Here is a 19,162-nt window from a genome sequence, read left to right as displayed (position 1 = left end):
GAATTATAATTTTTTTTTTCCTTCTAATGTTTACTCCTAATAATTCTATACAAATGGACTCCAAGATTAAAATTATTTTTACGAAAAGTCAAGCGCAAATGGTACCAACTACGGAAAAAAAAATTGGTACTTTAATTTATTTAATAATATAGTATACAGAAATACTAATAATTTAACATAATAGTGAATAATTCTATCATTTTATTATTATTATTTTTTAATTTTAATAGGCAACAAAGTGGTGTTTATAACCAATAAAATTTGCATTTTTTCAGAAAATTTTCATACGATTTTTTTCTAAGTTAAATTAGATTTATTTTTTTCTTCTCATTCTTACTCCTAATAGTTCTATATAAATGGACTTCTAGATCAAGGAGTCCATTCAGTCACTTATTTATTTAATTGTGGTCTTATTGGGAGGATTATCCCACTATTGTTTAGTATTTCCTTTGCTTTTGTGGTTTCTTCTCCCTTTGTTGGCATAGTTTGGTGATCTTCCTCTCTGTTTGTGTTTTGTTTAGTTGTTAATAAAAGTGTACTTGGGGAAAAAAAAAAATTTCCAGGAATTGAAAGTTTAATAGCTGAATGATCACCAACCATATGACTCTACTACAATGAAGTCAGTGAACTAAAATATATATATATATATTACATTTAAAGAGTAAATTATATTAAAAAACAAATCTCTCCTAAAAAATGCCACGTATATTCTCATATATAGAAATAGGCCATCAAAACTCATCTTCAGACTGTCAAAATTTTAATCACAGCATCAGTTCCAGGACCGTGCAGCGCTACAATTGAGTCTCCTGATTTGCAAAGCTGTTCAGCCTTTGCATATTGAATGGCAAAATCCAAAGCTTGTTCTTCGGATTGCAAATGTCTGCTCAAAATAGACTTAATGCCTCGAAAAATAAGGCTGTGTTTTGCAGGAGCTTCATCACACGAATCTTCAGACATCACTAATGAAATAATTGGCCTACTTGGTCTGTATTTAGACACCAGCTTTGCCGTGGTTCCACCTTTGGTTAGGACCAAAATAAGAGCTGCTTGAGAGGTATTTGCCGTCTGCACTGCTGCAGAAGCCAGTGTCTCTAATGGGCTCATGGGCACTGGGGCAGCTGCCACAATCTTCTTGAAAACATCCTTATAATCCAATGAATCCTCTGCTTCAATGCAAATCTTCGCCATGGTCTGAACAGCGATTTCAGGGTAGGCACCGGCAGCTGTTTCACCACTGAGCATCACACAGTCTGTACCATCAAGAACGGCATTGGCAACATCCGTGGCTTCAGCTCGAGTAGGCCTTGGAGAAGTGATCATGGACTCCAACATCTGTGTCGCAGTCACCACGGGTTTTCCTTGAATGTTGCACTTGTTTATCATCACTTTCTGCGCTAGAAATATCTTCTCAATCGGAATCTCCATTCCCAAATCACCTCGTGCCACCATAAAAGCATCCGAGTTTGCAAGAATTTCGTCAAAATTAGACACCCCTTCTTGATTTTCAACCTACAAAAATGACATCAAAGTTGAACAAGGTTAGTTAGAAGATCCAAAAAGTCTTAAATCAAAAGAGATATATATATATATATATATATATATGTGCACATGTATACCTTTGACATGAGGATGATAGTCTTGGCATGATCTCCCAGTAACTTTCGAGCCTCCACAAGGTCTGAACCTTTGCGAACAAAGGACAAAGCAATAATATCAATCTTATTAGGTATTCCCCAGTTCAAAATATCTTCTTTATCTTTCTCAGTCAAGGTTGGGAGATCCACAATAACTCCGGGAAGATTGACATTCTTTCTCTCACCAAGCAATGCAGAGTTGTCACAACGACACCGTACCAAGCCCAATTCCTTATCACAAGAGAGAACTGTGAGTGAAATAGTCCCATCAGAACACAAAATCACACTCTGTGGCTTCAAATCCTCAGCCAGCTTCTTGTAGCTCATACATATGAGCTTATCATCACCCTTTATGCTGTAATCTGTGGAGATTGTGATTTCTTCACCCTGCCTCAGTTGAATGGGCTTTCCATCCTTCAGAAATCCCGTTCGAATCTCCGGACCCTGTAAAATATCAAACCTTGTTCTTAATTCAACAATGCTTAAAAAAATTTCCCCAAGTAAGGTTAGTCTTCATGTCAACGTAAACAAAACCCAAAAATAATAATAATAATAATTATGTACAATCAATCTTTAACGCAAATTTTTTATTTATTTTAATTAATATTGATAAGTCTCTGCTCATCGGTTTTTAGGATATTGATTGAAAAAAAAAAGATATATTTTTTTTCTGACAAGTCTCTATGCTCATCAGAAACACCACACACACAACCATTTAAGGAAATTGATTTTGAGCTCATCAGAAAAAACCACACAGCTAAGGAAATTGATTTAATAATTAAGATTGATAAGTCTCTGCTTATCAGAGGGAAAAAAACCCACGTAACGATTTAAGAAATTTGATTTTTTATTTTACAATTAAGATTCGTAAGCCTCTGCTCTTCAGGAACCCTAAGAAAATTGTTTTTTTTTTAGATATATGATGCTAATTATAACAATAATAATAATAATGCTTATAAATTAATAATAAAAAAAAGAAACAGAGAGGCCATTATAACAAGAATGCTTAAAAAAAATTCCCATAAAAGGTAAGGTTAGTCATAAAAAGAGGATTTGAAATCTGGGACGACAACAATTAAACTTTTTTGGAACTTAAAAAACAAGAGGTCAACATTATGTATAAATAATCTTAACACAATATTTTAATTGTGTATCAAAATTTATGAATTTAATTACAATACTAAAAAAGGAATTTTTCCTTACTAGATAACCCAGAACCTTTAAGGAAATTGATTGATTTTTTGAAAAAATATAAAATAAAAGAAATAAAGATTGATAAGTATACTACGCTCATCAGAAAAACCCATATAACAATATTATTATAATTATTTTGTTATTGTAGATATAAGAATCTAATTATAATAACAATACTTATAAAATAAAAAAATAAAAGATGAAGAAGTTTAATGGAACAGAGAGGCCGTGAACAAGAACATGCATAACAGAGAGAGGCCGTGAACAAGAACATGCAAAAACAAAGAGAAAATAGATTAATACATACGTACATTGAATTGAAAGTAACAAAGAAAAGTAAAAAAGAGAAGAGGTGAGAGAAAGCAAACAAACCTTGGTGTCCAACATGACAGCACAGAGTATGCCAGTGTTATTCATGGCAATACGGAGGTTATTGAGAGTCTCTAAATGGTAGGAGTGAGAGCCATGTGAGAAGTTGAATCGAGCCACATTCATTCCAGCCTTCAACAGCTTCTCTATCATCTCCACCGATCTGGAGGCCGGCCCCAACGTGCACACTATCTTAGTCTTTGGCCTAGCGGCCATTCCCTTCTTCTTACTCTCTGTTATCAGAGAGACAAAATTACAAACATTTAGAACCGCCATAGCCAACACTTCAAAATCGAAAACACAAAGAAGAGAATTTTATTTGTTTGCAGATTGAAACTGGAAGGAGGTGTATGGCCATTTATATAGAGAAGAGAGTCAGTCACAAGACCTAGTAATAACAGGAATGTGATTTGAATTTATTCACGTAATTTCCTATTTTTATTTCAGACTATTTGGAGAGTAGAACAATATTTGGAAAGGAAAGTAGGATTTGGAGGAAAAAAAAAGAAAGTAGGACTTGGGAGTAAAAAAAAAGAAAGTAGGACTTGGGAGGAGAGAAAAGGAAAGTAGAAAATTGAACTAAAATTACAGCTGAATATACCGTAAAAGTATAAAGTAAAAAACAAAAAATATATATTGTGAATTAGTAATTGTTTATTATTTTAGAGAATATGTATACTATAATTTAAATTGGTAGATAAATTACACCGACTTGAGGAACCTCCCCTCTAGTTTCAAACATAAGACTGGCCTCTCTTGTCATAAAATGCTTCGCCTCTCGTCATAAAATTCATCAGATATATGATGCTTGAAATTTTTCTTTAAAACCCAATTTAACCCTTAAAAAGACAAATATTTTACATTAAAAACAAAAAATGGTACAATAATATAATTGCAATTTCACAAATTTGATAAATAAACACGAAAGTCAATGTTATTTTTTATTATAGAAGAGGTCTCTGTTATAAGGCATTCAACTGCAAAGATCATTATATATTGAATAATACTTGGATCCTGTCTAGGATGATGAACTTCATTCCCTGACTGAAGTAAATCATTAATATTTTAACATATGTTCAAATATTAAATAATATTAAAATTGAGTCATACCAATCTTTTAAGTTATTATTAAAACCCAAAACACTATTGCAAACTTTTAAGCAATAGTGTTGCAATAAACTTTAAAACAGTCAGAGGGTTAGTGTAATTAATCCTTCTATATATCCACATTTGCTACTGAAATATATATATATATTCTAATTATTCATCAAATCGCCCCTACAATAAATTCTGACTTGGCAAAGGGTGTCCTTGGTAATTGCAAGCCACCATAGTGGACCAAAAAATCGAAAACTGAAAAAGTAAAAAATTGGCCAGTATGAAAACATGACAAGCAATGTCAACATTGTGAGGCTCATAGAACATAGCCAAAGGGACTCTCTGCCCCTTCTGTCAACCTGCAGGATATGGAAACAATAGAACCACAAGGCCAACGGTAAGTTTTACACTATCAGTGACAGCCTAATACTTCCTCTAATTCGATCATATTCATATTTCATACCTCAATGCAGCTGCTAAAGCTAAACAGTAGGACATATCTCATCACTCCATGGGTGACACTAACCTCAAACAAATCTAATGCCTTAATATCAATATGCAAAAAACCCTCCATCACCTCTCCTCACCATCTCATCCTCCAGGCCACGTTATCAAGCTCACTGCAATCTGCATTATCAAGCACGTGATCTTGAATCACTTCCGCAGAAAAGAGAGCCCCCTCCAACAACTAACCACAATTACACAGATCACAGTCGGAGCATCATTACAGGACTGGGCTTCAGACCACACACTTCCATCTTGGTAAGCAAAGCTAGGGCAACACTTTCAATCCCATTCATAGAATACCCTACGGTCATGGGGCTCCATGACCCAATGTTTCTATGAGGAATTCAATCAATGGCCCTTCTTTGAGGAATACATTAGTGTTGATTTGGAGTTCATATCCAGAATTGCAGTTACCGCTGCTACCTCTGCCCCCAAGTCTCTTTGAATTACAGTGTGATGAGCCTGTTCTCCAAAAGATTTTAACAAGTTAATGGCATTGGCCGTTTCATGTACCAAATGCATTTCCTACAAGAATGCAACTGCTTTCTCTGTCATCGTGCCACAAGCAACCCACCGTCATTCTGTATCATTTAACTATGCATTCCCTTCATCTGATGGAATAGTCCCCATGCAAGCATACGTTTCTCTTGCATTAAAGCCAACATTTACTGAGAAATCCAGACAAGTGAAAATTCCAAGGAACACCGTTCCATCTGGGCATCTCGTTGGACACTTCAAAAGGCAGAACCAGAATCATCAACTAAAACATTTCCAACAAGAAAATGAATTTTGGAACCTCTATGAATTACAAACCCATGGGCCAATCTTCCAATACTAGTTTCCCCTAAATTAATGCAGGCCTTAAGTACACACCATTATATCATTAGAGGGGAGCATGACTTCTCTGAGAGCAAAAACAATCAAATTTTATTTTATTTTTATCAGAAACAATAATAACAGACATTGCGTGAGAGCATGAGAGCATGAGAGAGAAAGTAAACTTTATAAAATTATGAAACCATTATTCATTGATGTTGCAGAGTTGAAGATAAGAATCAAACATTACATATTTAGACCAATATGACTTGTACTTGCTGATAGCTAGATCCAACCATGGCTTGTAGTTTCCATTATAATGGACGACAGCAGCATTCTCTATTTCTGTTTGGTTAAGGGCTGGATCATAGCCAAGGCCAAGCACATGCCAGCTCCGATCCAATGGATGTGTCAGATTATAAAAAGTTATAAGTCCTGGAGGTAACGTGCCAAGTTTCCAAAGTGTTCTATCTTCATTCTGCAAAATAATCTCTGTGTGAGCTGGAATTCAGAATAACAACAAAGTACAATTTCAGTAGAATGATGATATGAAAAACTATTTACTAAACTAATCACCCCCCCACCACCGAGGGTTGTAACCTAGTGGTATCTCCTCTACCTCCCGAAGTGAATGGTCAGGTTTGAGTCCCCATAGAAATAAATGTGTGTAGGAGATTCTTGCCAAGGGAAATATATATATCAAATTAGAAAATCTTATGAAAAGTTGTATGCACGCACAACTAGAACTAAAAGCGAAACTTTCTAGAAACCAGTTATGACAAGAAGTCCAAATGCATTTCAAACTACTAATCCCTATTCATGCTTGTAAATGAAGTCATATACATATCCTCCACATTAGAATCGACTGCAGTTCTCTCAGGAAAATAACCACATATAGTTTGTTAAATTCTCGCATAAAAATAATAACAATAATCTAAATGGAGAATATGAATACTTGTAAGATTGTAGGAACTCTCACAAAAAAAAAATAATTTCAGACACCCACACTGAGCTACATGTAAAATACACTAGAAGACATGCACAGAGTTAAGAGAAACTACACTGAGTGCACTGTGCACGTGTGAATTGTGCACGTGTGAATTTTAACATCAAAACTTTCATCAAGTACCAATAAGAAGCATGCTCATTTGTTTTTGTTGAATCTGAATGTCAAGGGAATCATGGTCACTAAGGTTTTCTTACCATGTCTTGCCAGCGATGATATATTCCAGTAATGTCTCGCTTCTTCCACTCCTTCAAATCAAAAATATTCATGCCAAACGCCCAACCACAAGCATTTGGATCGAAGTTCTGGGAGATCTTTGGATTAGAAAAGTTCAGGTACTTATCAAACCTATGAAAACTATGCTTGCAGGTCTCAACTGCACCATTGACCATCCCTTGCAGATCAATAGACCAAAGAGGTGTTAGATCCTTCTGAACTACAATATCATCATCCAAAAACAGGATTTTATCTAGCTTTGGGTAAACCTCAGGAAGGTAGAATCTAAGATGATTCAGCATGGACAAATATTTTGGGTTTCTATATTTAAGATTGTCAGACCCATCAGAAAGTGAAGAAGCTTGATGTGCCTTAAAATAATATTCTTTGATTCGAGCAGACTCAAGTTGACGTAGAACAGGACAGTAAGATGAATTGAGCCATGTGAAATCATCAACGTTCTCGACTTGGATAGCCGCACTGGCAGGAGGATTGACAAGAAACCACATTTTCATTGCTGCAAAATTCAATTTATCTGTTACGACATGGAATACATGCTTTTCGGGTTCCTTCGCATGTAACACTGTAGATCTCACAACAACAGATGTTGCAAGTACATTATCAGAAAAAATGGCATAATGGAAGAGAGAAGGATCTTCAAGTTTATCTCTGTTAGGAAACTCCTTGTTTTCATAACCCTGAAGGAAATAGTCTGTTGTAAGCTGTAAAGGAAGGCAATGCAATCGTTTAGGGACCGTTTTTGCAGCTAGCTGAATTAAGAATGCACTCTTTTTCCTCAGTGAATTTACATTCACTTCTGTAGATTGAAGCATCGCCCTTAGCTTCCTTGCTACTGTAAGACAGTCGTATAGTTCATCCTTGGCTATAGACAGAATGCGACCCATCGCTTTTGCTAGAGCAAGTGCACTGGACAAGGGAAAAAAGAGAAAGTCCTCGTGAAAACCAAGAGCCAACACGTAGACTTGGTTAAGCTGGAGAAATTAGTATAACAGTACCTTGGCTGAAGCTCAGCATCAAGTGAAGCATCTCCAATGGCGCGTTGACTTTCTCTTGAATGTTTTATAAGAGTATCGTATAGACTAGTTTCATTTTTAGCTTTTGCAACACTAGCATAAGCTCTTGCCATTATGATCTGATCGCGCATGAGTCTCAAGGTAGAATCAGAATTTGGATTTTCATACTCTCGCCTCCAAATACTGAACTTTCCCTTGATAGTGGTGTCAAGCTCTTTAGCCCGTTCAATGGCAGCTGCTTGCATCTGGTTGTCAATCTCTTTGTCTTGTCTGATTAGCTCCGCAGTGCGGAGATTCCTCCTCTCCTGTCGTAACATCTGAGGTGCAAGGAATAGTCATGATCCCAAACCAACCAAATAACATATAGAGTGAACATAATAAGAAGCACTTGAGGTTTTACCCGGCGCTTGAGCTTCACTGGATTCATCAGAGACATCTGTAGTTTTGGTATTTCACTTTCAGATTGATCTTCATCAGTGGAATGCTCAGAATCGTCTTCCAATCTCATTTCCACTTGAGATGGATCGTCTAGTGCCTGAGTCAAAAAAAAAAATGAAGAAGTTCCAATTTATCAATCACTGAGACATTTATATTATTTTATGGCTTTCTTTGATGAAACTAAATTTTCACACTTACATTACTATTTCCAAATAAACTTCAATCATAAAATGGACTTTACTACCTGGGAACTGTGTGTCTGGCCATGTTTTTTATCAATAGGACTTTTCCAGACCCAGGAAGCAGATAGGTCTCTAGACTTCACAGTCCTAATTCGAATGGCACCAGAAGTGTCACTGTATGCCACGATTATGTCGATGTTCTGTAAATAAATGGAGTAAGCATTATTAAAATAATATCTACCATGAGAAAATGAAAACTGCTGATTACCTGTTCATCTGGATGGTTGGTGACTGCAACAGCAGATTTTATGAGAACTTGTTCCTGAACATCCCATCATTTGGTCCACATGATGAATAATAACAAAACATTAGTACATGTAATCTATGAAATAGCAAGATATGAACATATTTGATGTGTTTTAATACATATAAGTGTGTGTGTGTGTGTGTGTGTGTGTGTGTGGCGGGTGAGAGGGAGCAGCCTTAGGCAACAGGAGTGACTGTGAATCTATGACAGATTAACATTTCAGTCCAACTCAGTATTATTCCAGTAATCAGGCCCAGCTAAGTGAAATATTTGGTTGCCACTGCACTATATTGTTCTTGACCTTCACAATTCCACACCACAAGAACAAACCTGCATTCTCATATCACCGACCAACTTCAAGAACTCATATTTCCTATCAGAAACTTTTCCTGAATTACCTCCGCGATGAGTGCAAACCTTAAATCTACTCTAAAAAAGCGAACACACTCTTCCTTGAAGTCAGTTGTTTGCCTTTTGCAGACAAGTGTTGTGCACTAATAGACTTGCTTACCATAACAATCCACACCTATGAAACTCCCACTCAACCAATCAAAAGGCTCCATCATTAATTGAGAAAATAGGGAGATAAAGATCCACCTGTCTTAACCATTTGGATAAAAAAAGAGTCGTATGAGACTCACAATTATGGAAACAGAAATGGAGCGGGTAACGGAACCCCACTTTACACGTCACTACGGAGCACACCTCATCTTGCCACAAAGTGTCAAGATTGGGAAACTACATGGCACTTTCACTACCATGTGGCTCATTTAGCATAACTTGCGTGTTGATTTTACAATTAGACTCATTAGACATGCTGCTCTCTCCAATATACCGGAATTTGGAGCTCTCTTTCTCTGCATACCACGCTAAGGATCATCACGAAATCTTTTCACCCCATGGCTTCTGCTCAAGGTAGAGGGGATTACTATTCTACTTCAAAGGAAGCTACGCCTTGGCACTCTCTAGCCCTCATTCGTCAAAGATATATTATCAAAGATATGCTGCCACATTCATGTTCTATGATTTCTATCCACATCTAATCCTCTGGCTTTCAACTTGAAACCATGAGTTTGCCTATAGAATTCAACTTCAAACCATAAGTTTGTCTAATTGATGTTAACATGTTTGCTAGGTAGTCCTGGTATTCACTCTCACGTCACGTCCCATTCTCCTCCTTAGTAAAAGAATATAACCGATAGTACACTGGTAACTAATTTTTTATTCCCAAAGCCCCCCTCTGGGGGTTAGTATCAACGCCTTGCCCAAAAGAATTCTTTAACTTTCCTAATTTACAGGTATCACCTTAATATGTCTTTTAAGTGCCACCAAATTAGATAACGTGAATTGAAGGAGACCATGTATCCTCCTTGTCCATCACCAACAGATTCTTCTTTGAAGCCACAAAGTGCCTATCCACTTCCAGTTGCCTTGCATCACCCCTTTCTTGATGTAATTGTCCATTAATTTCTTTCCTTGGTATGTGACTGAAAAAAATATACATATACCAAGGTTATCCCCATAAAACAGAAGATTAAAAAACTCTTTTGACATATACAGGGAAGGCGTTGATACAAACCCCTTACGGTTTTGGTATCAACTATCAACTCACCAAACTCATCGTCTCCATCACAAAATAAAAAATAAGACAGTGGTGTGTAATAAATCCCACCCCTTCATCAAGAAGTAAGGAATGTGTGGAAAAAATCTCAAGACTACTTATAAAAAAGCAACAAAGAATACCAAATTCTGCCTTGAGGAATACTCCATCAATTTCTTTCTGTCTGTATCTGTTGTAGATACCAATTTGAGTGGAATAACAAAATCAACCAAGCAGCCCACAAGTAGAGTTCAATTTATAGAAGAAAAGATGTGAAGAGAAAGTGATTTCGGTTGAAATTAATTAAAAGTGCAAGATAGGAGAATGGGTAGAGAAAAGAGGTGAGGTGCAGCAAATTTAACAGTTCCCTCTACCAATATTGGACCACTAGTTCAAAAAGGAAAATGCATTTCCTCACTGCCCCTTCTATGGTTGAAAATGCATGTACCCAGTTTATGTTGTTTTTAATATCTAATTACAGAGCACGTATAAGAGAACATAATATTTTTATAAGATTATGTGTGTGAACAGAGCGGTTTATTTGTAACCTAGTTATATATATATATATCTATATATATATATATATATATATATATATATATCTTTTATCATAACTCCAACCCTCATTGGCCTGTGCACAATATTTTTAATAAATAATATTTTTATAGGAAAATTGCAATATTGCGTCATTACTAGCAGATTTTAAAAACTAGAAATACACTCTTGAGTAGGCAGCAAAAGAAAATTTCATCCAAACCATAACTGTTGGTTTAGTATGGCATGATTTGGCTTGAGCCTAGTAATTATTGGGTTAAGTTTTTAGATGAACATAAAGTGTGTATAACCAACCCGATCCAAACTATGTTCATACGATTCACATTGTTTCTATTTTTTTTATTTTTTTTTGATAAGTAAAATTATATAAAAGAAACCGCTCAGAGGGGCAGCGAAACCCAAATACAAAACAAGGCCAAAAGCGCCTTAAGCCTTCAAAGAGGCCAAAAAAACCACCAACTCATCTACAGAATGAAAATCTCTCCCTGAAACCCAACAAAAAAGAGTGGAAATAATAGAGAACTTAAGCATAGAGATAGGCTTTTACTTTCCATCGAAATATCTCCTATTTCTCTCAAGCCAAATGCACCACCAAATGCACAAAGGCGTAGCCCTCCAAGCGTCTCGGATGAGAGCCCCCACTGAAAATCCTCTCCAAGCCTCAACCAACCCTCTAGAGGATCCAGGCATGACCCAAGGGATCCCAAACAGCCCAATCATCAAATCCCAACAGTCCCTAGCCACACTGTTTCTATTTATGCGGTTTCATCAGTTTGATTTCAATATTCAAAAGACCATTAAAATCCATTTGGTTCTAATTTTTACCCTTGAAACCAATCCATAGCAAAAAGAACAAAGACAAATGTGTGAATTCTTATTGAGATGTGTGGCCAATACATACTTAAGCCCAAAAAAAAACACACTAGTGGAGACCAGTTGACAAAGATTCAACGCCAAGTCACTAGTCAACAAGGATATAGTGGTTCATTTTTTTCCTGCATGCCTCAATTTTTTCCTAAGATCCTTTAAAGAACATCTCTTCAGAACTTGGAGGCAGCCAATGGGTTCTTATACAACAAGAAGTCAATCCAAGAACAAGAAGGCATGATTGATAACTGAATTAGACCTTTAATTCTCCCAAACTCAGATAAGATGCCTCACAATGTACTAATTTTCAAGATAAAGTATCCTGAACTACGTCCTCAAGTAGAAAGATGTAGACTGCAAATGGATGAAGTTGAAATCTAGAGCACCTCACAATGAGATTTTTAAAGAACAGCACAATCCAATCCAAGAAAATGAAAATTATTGCTACAGGTTTCATAACTCTTAACTTTAGTTACTGAAAATTCATAATATATAATGAGAAGGTTCAATGATGAAACACTAAGTCAACATTTTTTATACAGACCAGAAGTAAATTATATTGCATTTGACAAATGCTAGAAAGTAGGTTGAGGCTGAAACCTTTCTGCCGATACATTGAGGACAATCATACAACTGCAAGCTTCCTCTAAGCTCTCGGCTGGAAAATACAAAACAAAACAAGCACGACAAACAGTTACTGATGCAAATAACATAGTCAATTATGCCAAATATGTACTAAAACCATAACTGCAAACAGTTTAGTAACAGTATGTATGTCCACGAGTTATATACAGTTTCAATACAACAATAAAGATGCTTATGAGTGATCTTACGCTGTTAGGTTATCTGATATATTTGCTCCGACAAGAACAATATGAATCATAACCTGTGTGGAGACGGTGAGAAGTATAAGACAACACTAAAATCTGGCATAATGCACCTATAACATAAGGGTGAGTACATGATGATACTTGAGGGAAAGGTCCATACTAATGGCACCGCAGAGCAAGGATTAAGATAGAGATGGCAAATTGAGAAAGTGAAACATTTTATTGTTCAACCCAAAAAACTAAAGGATCAATATCAAAAGCATGCCCTGATGCTTCTAGCAGTATACCTAGTTAGAAAACAAAAACAAAAACAAAAAAGCCAAAAAAACTATAAAATGAATTTTTTTTTTTAATCGTAGTTATTATTCACACACACGTGCCTCCACTAAGTCTCGAACCCCTGACCTCCCTTTGGAAAGTAGGGGCTTGGTACCACTGGCCCATTGGTAACTATAAAATGCATTTCTTATCACTGCCTTGAATATTTAACAATTAAACATATTAAAGAGTACTGTTGAAAGTATTTAGATTTTACGCTTCTATGCAAACAGACTTGTAAAGACATTTTAATAGAATTAAATATAAAATTCTTTGCAGATATCGTAAGACATCTAAAGCCTCGATTGCACTCCAATCCTAAGGTTTATCTTCTTTCATCTCCATTTTTGCTTACTTCTTCTAAATTTAATTTTCCCCCTACCCTGGGAGCATGTTTCAATGATACAATCTTCTTAATTGAAAATAAAAGTGTGGCCCTAGTTTCAGGCCAACAAGAGAAACACAATGTAACAGATTTGATCACATTTGATACCCCAATAGAGATCATCATTTTATATTTTGAGCTACATAAAAATAAAAATAAAATAAAAGGAAGAGAAAATGCATGGAAGTGAATCAAGTAAAGCAAAATGTAGGCATAGGTTATAAAAGTTTGATCAGAATAAATTAAGTGATAAATTAAATCTAAAACACTTACCATGAAGAAAAATACAATTAACAGAGATGCAGAGTTCAAAAATCTTCTTGAGCGAGCTTTCATGGTAGCTATGATTTAACAATAACTTCAGCAATCAAAGGGAGCACTTGGGTTTCAATGAACCTAAGAGAACCTTAATGAAAATTGCCCAGATGAGAGAATAAACCAAAATCTGAACAGAACCAAAACTTAAAAACAGGAATGAAAACTAAAACCAAAAAAATAAATAATAAGATGTTGTGATAGGTATTAGTAGATAATCAACGTCGCATAAAGCTATCAGAACCACAATAGCAAGACACAAAATCGACCACCATGAGCATATGGGTAATGGGGATATTCTCTACGTTATACACTGGAGGATTTAAAAATTACACACACAATTGTACACAGATTTAAAAACACACACCGACATACACACTGACATTGTTGACCTGGGGTTTTAGTGGTTTACCTGGAAAGGGATGACCGAAGATGTAATCCTACTAAAAATTGAAAAGAAAGCTGATCATATTATTAAGCAGTTAGGAAAAGGGACAATATATATATACACACAGTACAGGAAGGAGGGTAGAAGGAGAGAATTATACCAGAAAGCGAGTGTAAAGTTCTAGACTTTGTTGAGAGAACTCCTTAGCGATTCTCGCGGATCTTCTTCTACTTACCGAATCGTATTTTCTCAGGAAACAAACGATAAGATTAGAAGAATTAAGCTAAACGGTGCGTTTGGACGGAGAGTTGAAAGTAACGGAACGAGACCAGGAATATCACCGGTGGAATCAAGATTTTTATTTTAGATCCAATCCGCTCAAATGCATTTAAGGGCCTAATTGAAAAATAAAAATAAAAATTAGAAAATTTATTTTTGTTGCTAGAGCTGCTACAAATTCATTATTGTTTATTTATTTATTTTTATTTTTTTCTTGTTACCAAAGCTGCCACACAAAACTCCACATTTGCCTTTGAAATGAGAGAAAGTAGTGAAGTCATTTAGTACTTTTTAATTTGTTTTATTACACGTAATAACAAATTTTTGTTTTATAATAATATTTTTTTAAAAATATTTTTATTATTAATTTTATAATAATGTCCTTCAATAAAATATTATTATATTATATTTGAGAATAACAAATTTATAAACCATCTATTTTAAAGTGTGTTAAATTTTTTATTTATTGGTGTTACAATAATACAAGCAATATGTTGCATTAGTATAATATATTTGAATGTAGATGTGTTACATTATTTTGTATCTATAATGTGTAATGTGGAGCTTGTTATATTTGTGATGTGGGATGTGGTAATGTGTCGCAGTGATGTGGTAATGTGTCGTACTTGATTTAAAATGTATTTGTGATATGTGTTAAATATAGAAAATAAATAAAGAAATATGATAATCAATCTCCATTTAGTGCGTGCTTATAAAAACAAGATTTAGTGCGCAGGGGAAAAAAATGAAAGAGACCCAATAATTGCGATAATCCTTTTCCTTCTTTCTATTTTTTTTATTTAGAGAAACAAAATTGCATGATATTGAGAAGTATTACAGTTAGAAAAATATTAAGAACGAATAATCAAAATTTTAAAATGAAAAAGTTAAAATCATCAACATCCCTCACTTTAGAGCACCAGTAGCCGGAACCCTTTTCTGCAAGCCAAATGGCCCAAAAGCACCGCATTAGGCGGGGCCACATGATTTATTTTGAGCTCAGTTTTTTTAAAAAAGCATGAAATAAAATTTATTAAATAAAAAATATATTGTTTAGGCATTGTTTATCCAAAAAAAAATTGATTTGAGCCAAAAATAAATTAAAAACATTTCTTTTCTTTTTCCCCTTATATTTTGATTTTTTAAAACTTTTTTAAAAAATCAAATGCCCAAAAGCGCCGCAGTAGCCTAACGCTAATTGGGTGGGCCCACATGAATTATTTTGAGCTCGGTTTTTTCAAAAAACATGAAATAAAATTTATTAAATAAAAAATATATTGTTTAGGCACTGTTTGTCCAAAAAAAAAAATTGATTTGAGCCAAAAATAAATTAAAAAATCTTTCTTTTCTTTTTCCCCTTAAATTTTGATTTTTTAAAACTTTTTTTGCTTTAAATTTTAAAATTCTACCACAAACAGTGCATTTGGCCGTTAAGGCACTATTTGGCTGATACAAATAGTGTCTTAACGGCTATAATTTTATATTTTTTTCAAAATATTAAAAATTAAAATTTCATTTCTCTTCTATAAATACTCCAAGTACTACCACCATTTATTACATATAACTCATCTTTATTCTCTACTATTCAAGTTATTTCATTTTCTATTTTCTCAATATTAACTATTATTTTCAAACTCATTCCGATTCCATGGATCCTCTACATCCATAGTTCTACAACACCCAATTCAACTCATCAAACGATGAGTTTTTGTCATTTCCTGAAAGCAATATCGATTAGTCTTCCCAGTCAGAACTACATTTTAATTCTTATGAAAAAAAATCTCAATTTCTTTCTTATCAACCATCCCAACCTTCTCATCAATATTGTGGCACTGGTGTTCCATAATAAAGTAACTCACAACCTTTTACACAACAATCGATTATCTAAAATCCAAATTGATTCAAGTCCGAAAATGAGGCTTTATGTTGGGCATGGATGTCCGTTACCTCCAATGCGATTACGGGCAAACCAAAGTAGGAAGAAGTTATGGGAGCGAATCTCGGAACGTTATGTATAACAACCAACTTCGCGAAATCCAGGAGCTTTAATGAATCGTTGGTCCACCATCCAACAAAAAATCAGCAAATTTTTCGGGTGCATGACTAACATCGAAATGAATCGCCCCAGCGACTTCGACACTGATGACGTGGTTAGTAATTTGTTGTTTTAAATATAACTCATAAATATTGTAAACATTCGGCTTTTAATTTTTGGTTAATTTTTTCTTGTAGATGATAACAGCTAAAGACTTGTTTCGTAGACAAATAGGTGGTGAATTTAAGTTAGAAAGTTGTTGACATATCTTGAAGCATAATAATAAATGACATTCACATTGTGCCGAACAATTAGGAAAAAAAAAAAAAAAAAAAAAAAACAGCTGAAGAAAATGAGTGGATTTGACTTTGACATTAATGAGTCTATTAGACACTCATTACCATTTACTCCATTAAGTCATGCAATCACAACAAATGGAGCTTCAACTGAAGAATCACCACACATGGGCGAATATAATTCACCCGGTGTGGAAGAATATTAACAACTACAACGAATAGCAGGAAGAAAAGTGGCGAAGTAGTGCTAAGCAAAAAATAATTCTACATTTGAATTGCAAAATTCATTCGTTACTAATTTTAATGATCTCAAATACCGTTATGAAAGTCGTCAGGAGAAATTGAAGGATGCCCAAGTGGCACAAGAGGTGAGAAAAGCGGAGAAAAAGAATGCGAGGCAACAGGAGATTGAGGAGAAAAAAGGAGCTGAATAGAAGGAGATTATGTTAACAGATCCAAATTCGACACCAACAAAAGTGGGGAAAGTTTGGATTATTGCACGATAACATGAGATGTTTGAATCTATACATTCACGGTCCGCCTCAAGGTTCCCATAGGATTTTGTAATCCTTATTATATTTATTTTCTTATTACAATTCAGGATATTATTGTATTGTTTAAGTTATTTTTAATTGTTTTGTTTAATTTATATATATATATTTTTAATCCATATTGGATAATGTATTGTTTCAAGTTATATTATCAATCCCACATTTTTTAATAATTTGCAAAGATATTGTTTGATTGAAAAATATTGTCGTTGAGAAACAATTTCATCATTTTTAATTTTAAAAAACCATTACGTAATGAAAATTCTAGTACACGAAATGTCATAACATCTTAAAAGCAAAAAAAATGAACAATAAATTAAGCGTTTTCATCACCATAATAGTTCCACAAATTTTCCATCAAATCATTCATCAACCGTGTATTTGTCTCTCTATTGCGAATCTAAAGTTGGCGAGAGAAGATATGTATTGCTAAAACCGATGGGCATTGACTTAAAGTGGAAATTGGGATTGCCTCCTCCGGTAGTGGATTCCATCTTCCAACATTTGTGTAACGCTCATCTTCAATAATCATATTGTGAATGATGATACACGTTTTCATTATGAGGCGCAAGTCATCTTTCTTCCGGTAATGCACTGGTCCTTATGTGATTGCCCTCTTGATCTGCAATACCCCAAAAGCTCGTTCCACATCTTTCATGCATGCCTCTTGTCTTTGAGCAAAAAAAATTTCTTTTCCAGTGTTTGGGTGTGGGATGGTTTGTATCAAAGTTGCCCACTTTGGGGTGTATACCATCAGACTGGTAATACCTTATTCTACAATGATGTCCATTCACCACATAATTAACCGAAGGCAACTGGCTATTGACGATACCGTTGAATATCGGGCTATGATCCAACACATTTATATCATTGTATGAACCCGACATTCCAAAGAATGCATGCCAGATCCACAAATCTTGTGAGGTAACCGCTTCTAATATGAGAGTATGCTTACTTGAGCGTCCCATGTGTGTGCCATACCACTCCATTAGGCAATTCTTCCACTTCCAGTGTATACAGTCAATAGAATCAAGCATATCAGGGAATCCTCTCTGCCCCTCTTCTTGAAGCAGCCATGCTATGTCGGCTTCGTTGGGTGGGCACATATATTCCTCTGCATAAACAACAATAATAGCATTACAAAATGCCTTTAAGCATTTAATGGCAGCGTTCTCGTCGACTTTAATATACTCATCATAGTGATTGATTGCACAACCATATGCGAGTATACGATTAACAGTTGTCGTCTTCTGTATAGAAGACAACCCCAAATGACTAGTCGCATCCATTTTTTGGACAAAATAATCGTCATAAGCTTTGACATCATTAAGGAAACGAAGAAAAAGTTATCGTCACATCCTGAATCGTATGTGAAAGTATTCCGGTGGATATGTGCAATTCTCATCGAAGTAGTCTCACATTAACTAATAGTGGCTTCCCTCTTGGTCATGATGAATGTACCATTTCTTATTACAGACTTGAAATACTTGTTCAACTATCTTTGGGCTCACTGAATTCATAACCTTATATAATTTGTCTTGATTCTGTTGAATCAACGCAGTAATAAAGTCATCTTCCGAAGAGTATGACGAGAAAGATGAAGAATTAAAGTGTGCCAAAAGAAAAACTTGTGATGTCGAAGCTATTGAAATTTCAAAATTGAAAGATATAGATAATGATATTTTGTTACAATGGAGAGAGATAAATGTAGCGATGATTTTCAGACAAACAAATGAATATTCTTTATACAAGATATAAAATATAGCAGTTAGGAATATATTGTTAGAAATATAGCAATTAGGAAAAAGTTATAAATTTTTTTTTAATATTTTTTAATATATTTTTGGGAAGAGAAAATTCTAAGAGTACGATGGAATGGATATTTTTGAAGTGTGAAAGTTGTTACCGTGACCCTTGGAAAAATTGAAGTGACTGCTGA

The 19,162-nt window shown here is 34.8% G+C and overlaps 3 protein-coding genes across 12 annotated transcripts; all 3 read right to left on the bottom strand.

Moving 5' to 3' along the window:
* Window positions 1-690: 690 nt before the first annotated feature.
* On the bottom strand, window positions 691-3,416 carry LOC132285548 (pyruvate kinase, cytosolic isozyme-like). The gene is made up of 3 exons (XM_059787741.1): window positions 3,204-3,416; window positions 1,620-2,081; window positions 691-1,512 (listed from the first exon to the last, which is right to left on the bottom strand). Exons 1-3 carry the CDS (start codon window positions 3,414-3,416, stop codon window positions 745-747), a joined length of 1,443 nt encoding a protein of 480 aa, XP_059643724.1. The 3' UTR covers window positions 691-744.
* A 2,373-nt stretch (window positions 3,417-5,789) lies between these two features.
* Window positions 5,790-14,429, bottom strand: LOC132293773 (probable galacturonosyltransferase 3). Of its 10 annotated transcripts, none has more exons than XM_059791390.1 (11): window positions 14,223-14,429; window positions 14,087-14,136; window positions 13,633-13,765; window positions 12,660-12,712; window positions 12,427-12,484; window positions 8,766-8,819; window positions 8,560-8,697; window positions 8,278-8,412; window positions 7,860-8,194; window positions 6,825-7,770; window positions 5,790-6,099 (listed from the first exon to the last, which is right to left on the bottom strand). In XM_059791390.1, exons 3-11 carry the CDS (start codon window positions 13,693-13,695, stop codon window positions 5,827-5,829), a joined length of 2,055 nt encoding a protein of 684 aa, XP_059647373.1. In that variant the 5' UTR covers window positions 13,696-13,765; window positions 14,087-14,136; window positions 14,223-14,429; the 3' UTR covers window positions 5,790-5,826. The 10 variants fall into 10 exon arrangements, with proteins under 10 accessions (XP_059647373.1, XP_059647371.1, XP_059647368.1 ...); XM_059791388.1 differs by having other exon boundaries at window positions 13,633-13,755; XM_059791385.1 differs by having other exon boundaries at window positions 14,087-14,117.
* Window positions 14,430-17,795: 3,366 nt separating this feature from the next.
* Window positions 17,796-18,512, bottom strand: LOC132295673 (uncharacterized). The gene has a single exon (XM_059793974.1). The coding sequence runs from the start codon at window positions 18,510-18,512 to the stop codon at window positions 17,796-17,798; it is 717 nt and encodes a 238-aa protein (XP_059649957.1).
* Window positions 18,513-19,162: the final 650 nt, after the last annotated feature.

Source organism: Cornus florida, unplaced genomic scaffold (genome assembly GCF_030987335.1).
Source record: "Cornus florida cultivar Cherokee Brave unplaced genomic scaffold, ASM3098733v1 CherokeeBrave_3.0.0_Hap2_Chr02, whole genome shotgun sequence".
NCBI lineage: Eukaryota > Viridiplantae > Streptophyta > Magnoliopsida > Cornales > Cornaceae > Cornus > Cornus florida.
The sequence above is the reverse complement of the archived record's forward strand: the minus strand, read 5'-3'. Positions and strand labels throughout refer to the sequence as shown.

Excerpts from the sequence above, each read along its gene's own strand:
- LOC132285548 (XM_059787741.1), bottom strand. The coding sequence starts at position 3,416 with ATGGCCGCTAGGCCAAAGACTAAGATAGTGTGCACGTTGGGGCCGGCC. Across the intron at positions 2,082-3,203 it reads CTGTCATGTTGGACACCAAG|GGTCCGGAGATTCGAACGGG; the intron begins GTTTGTTTGCTT and ends GATATTTTACAG. Across the intron at positions 1,513-1,619 it reads CTATCATCCTCATGTCAAAG|GTTGAAAATCAAGAAGGGGT; the intron begins GTATACATGTGC and ends TCATTTTTGTAG.
- LOC132293773 (XM_059791390.1), bottom strand. The coding sequence starts at position 13,695 with ATGAAAGCTCGCTCAAGAAGATTTTTGAACTCTGCATCTCTGTTAATT. Across the intron at positions 8,195-8,277 it reads CAGTGAAGCTCAAGCGCCGG|ATGTTACGACAGGAGAGGAG; the intron begins GTAAAACCTCAA and ends CTTGCACCTCAG. Across the intron at positions 7,771-7,859 it reads GATGCTGAGCTTCAGCCAAG|TGCACTTGCTCTAGCAAAAG; the intron begins GTACTGTTATAC and ends TCCCTTGTCCAG.
- LOC132295673 (XM_059793974.1), bottom strand. The coding sequence starts at position 18,512 with ATGGATGCGACTAGTCATTTGGGGTTGTCTTCTATACAGAAGACGACA.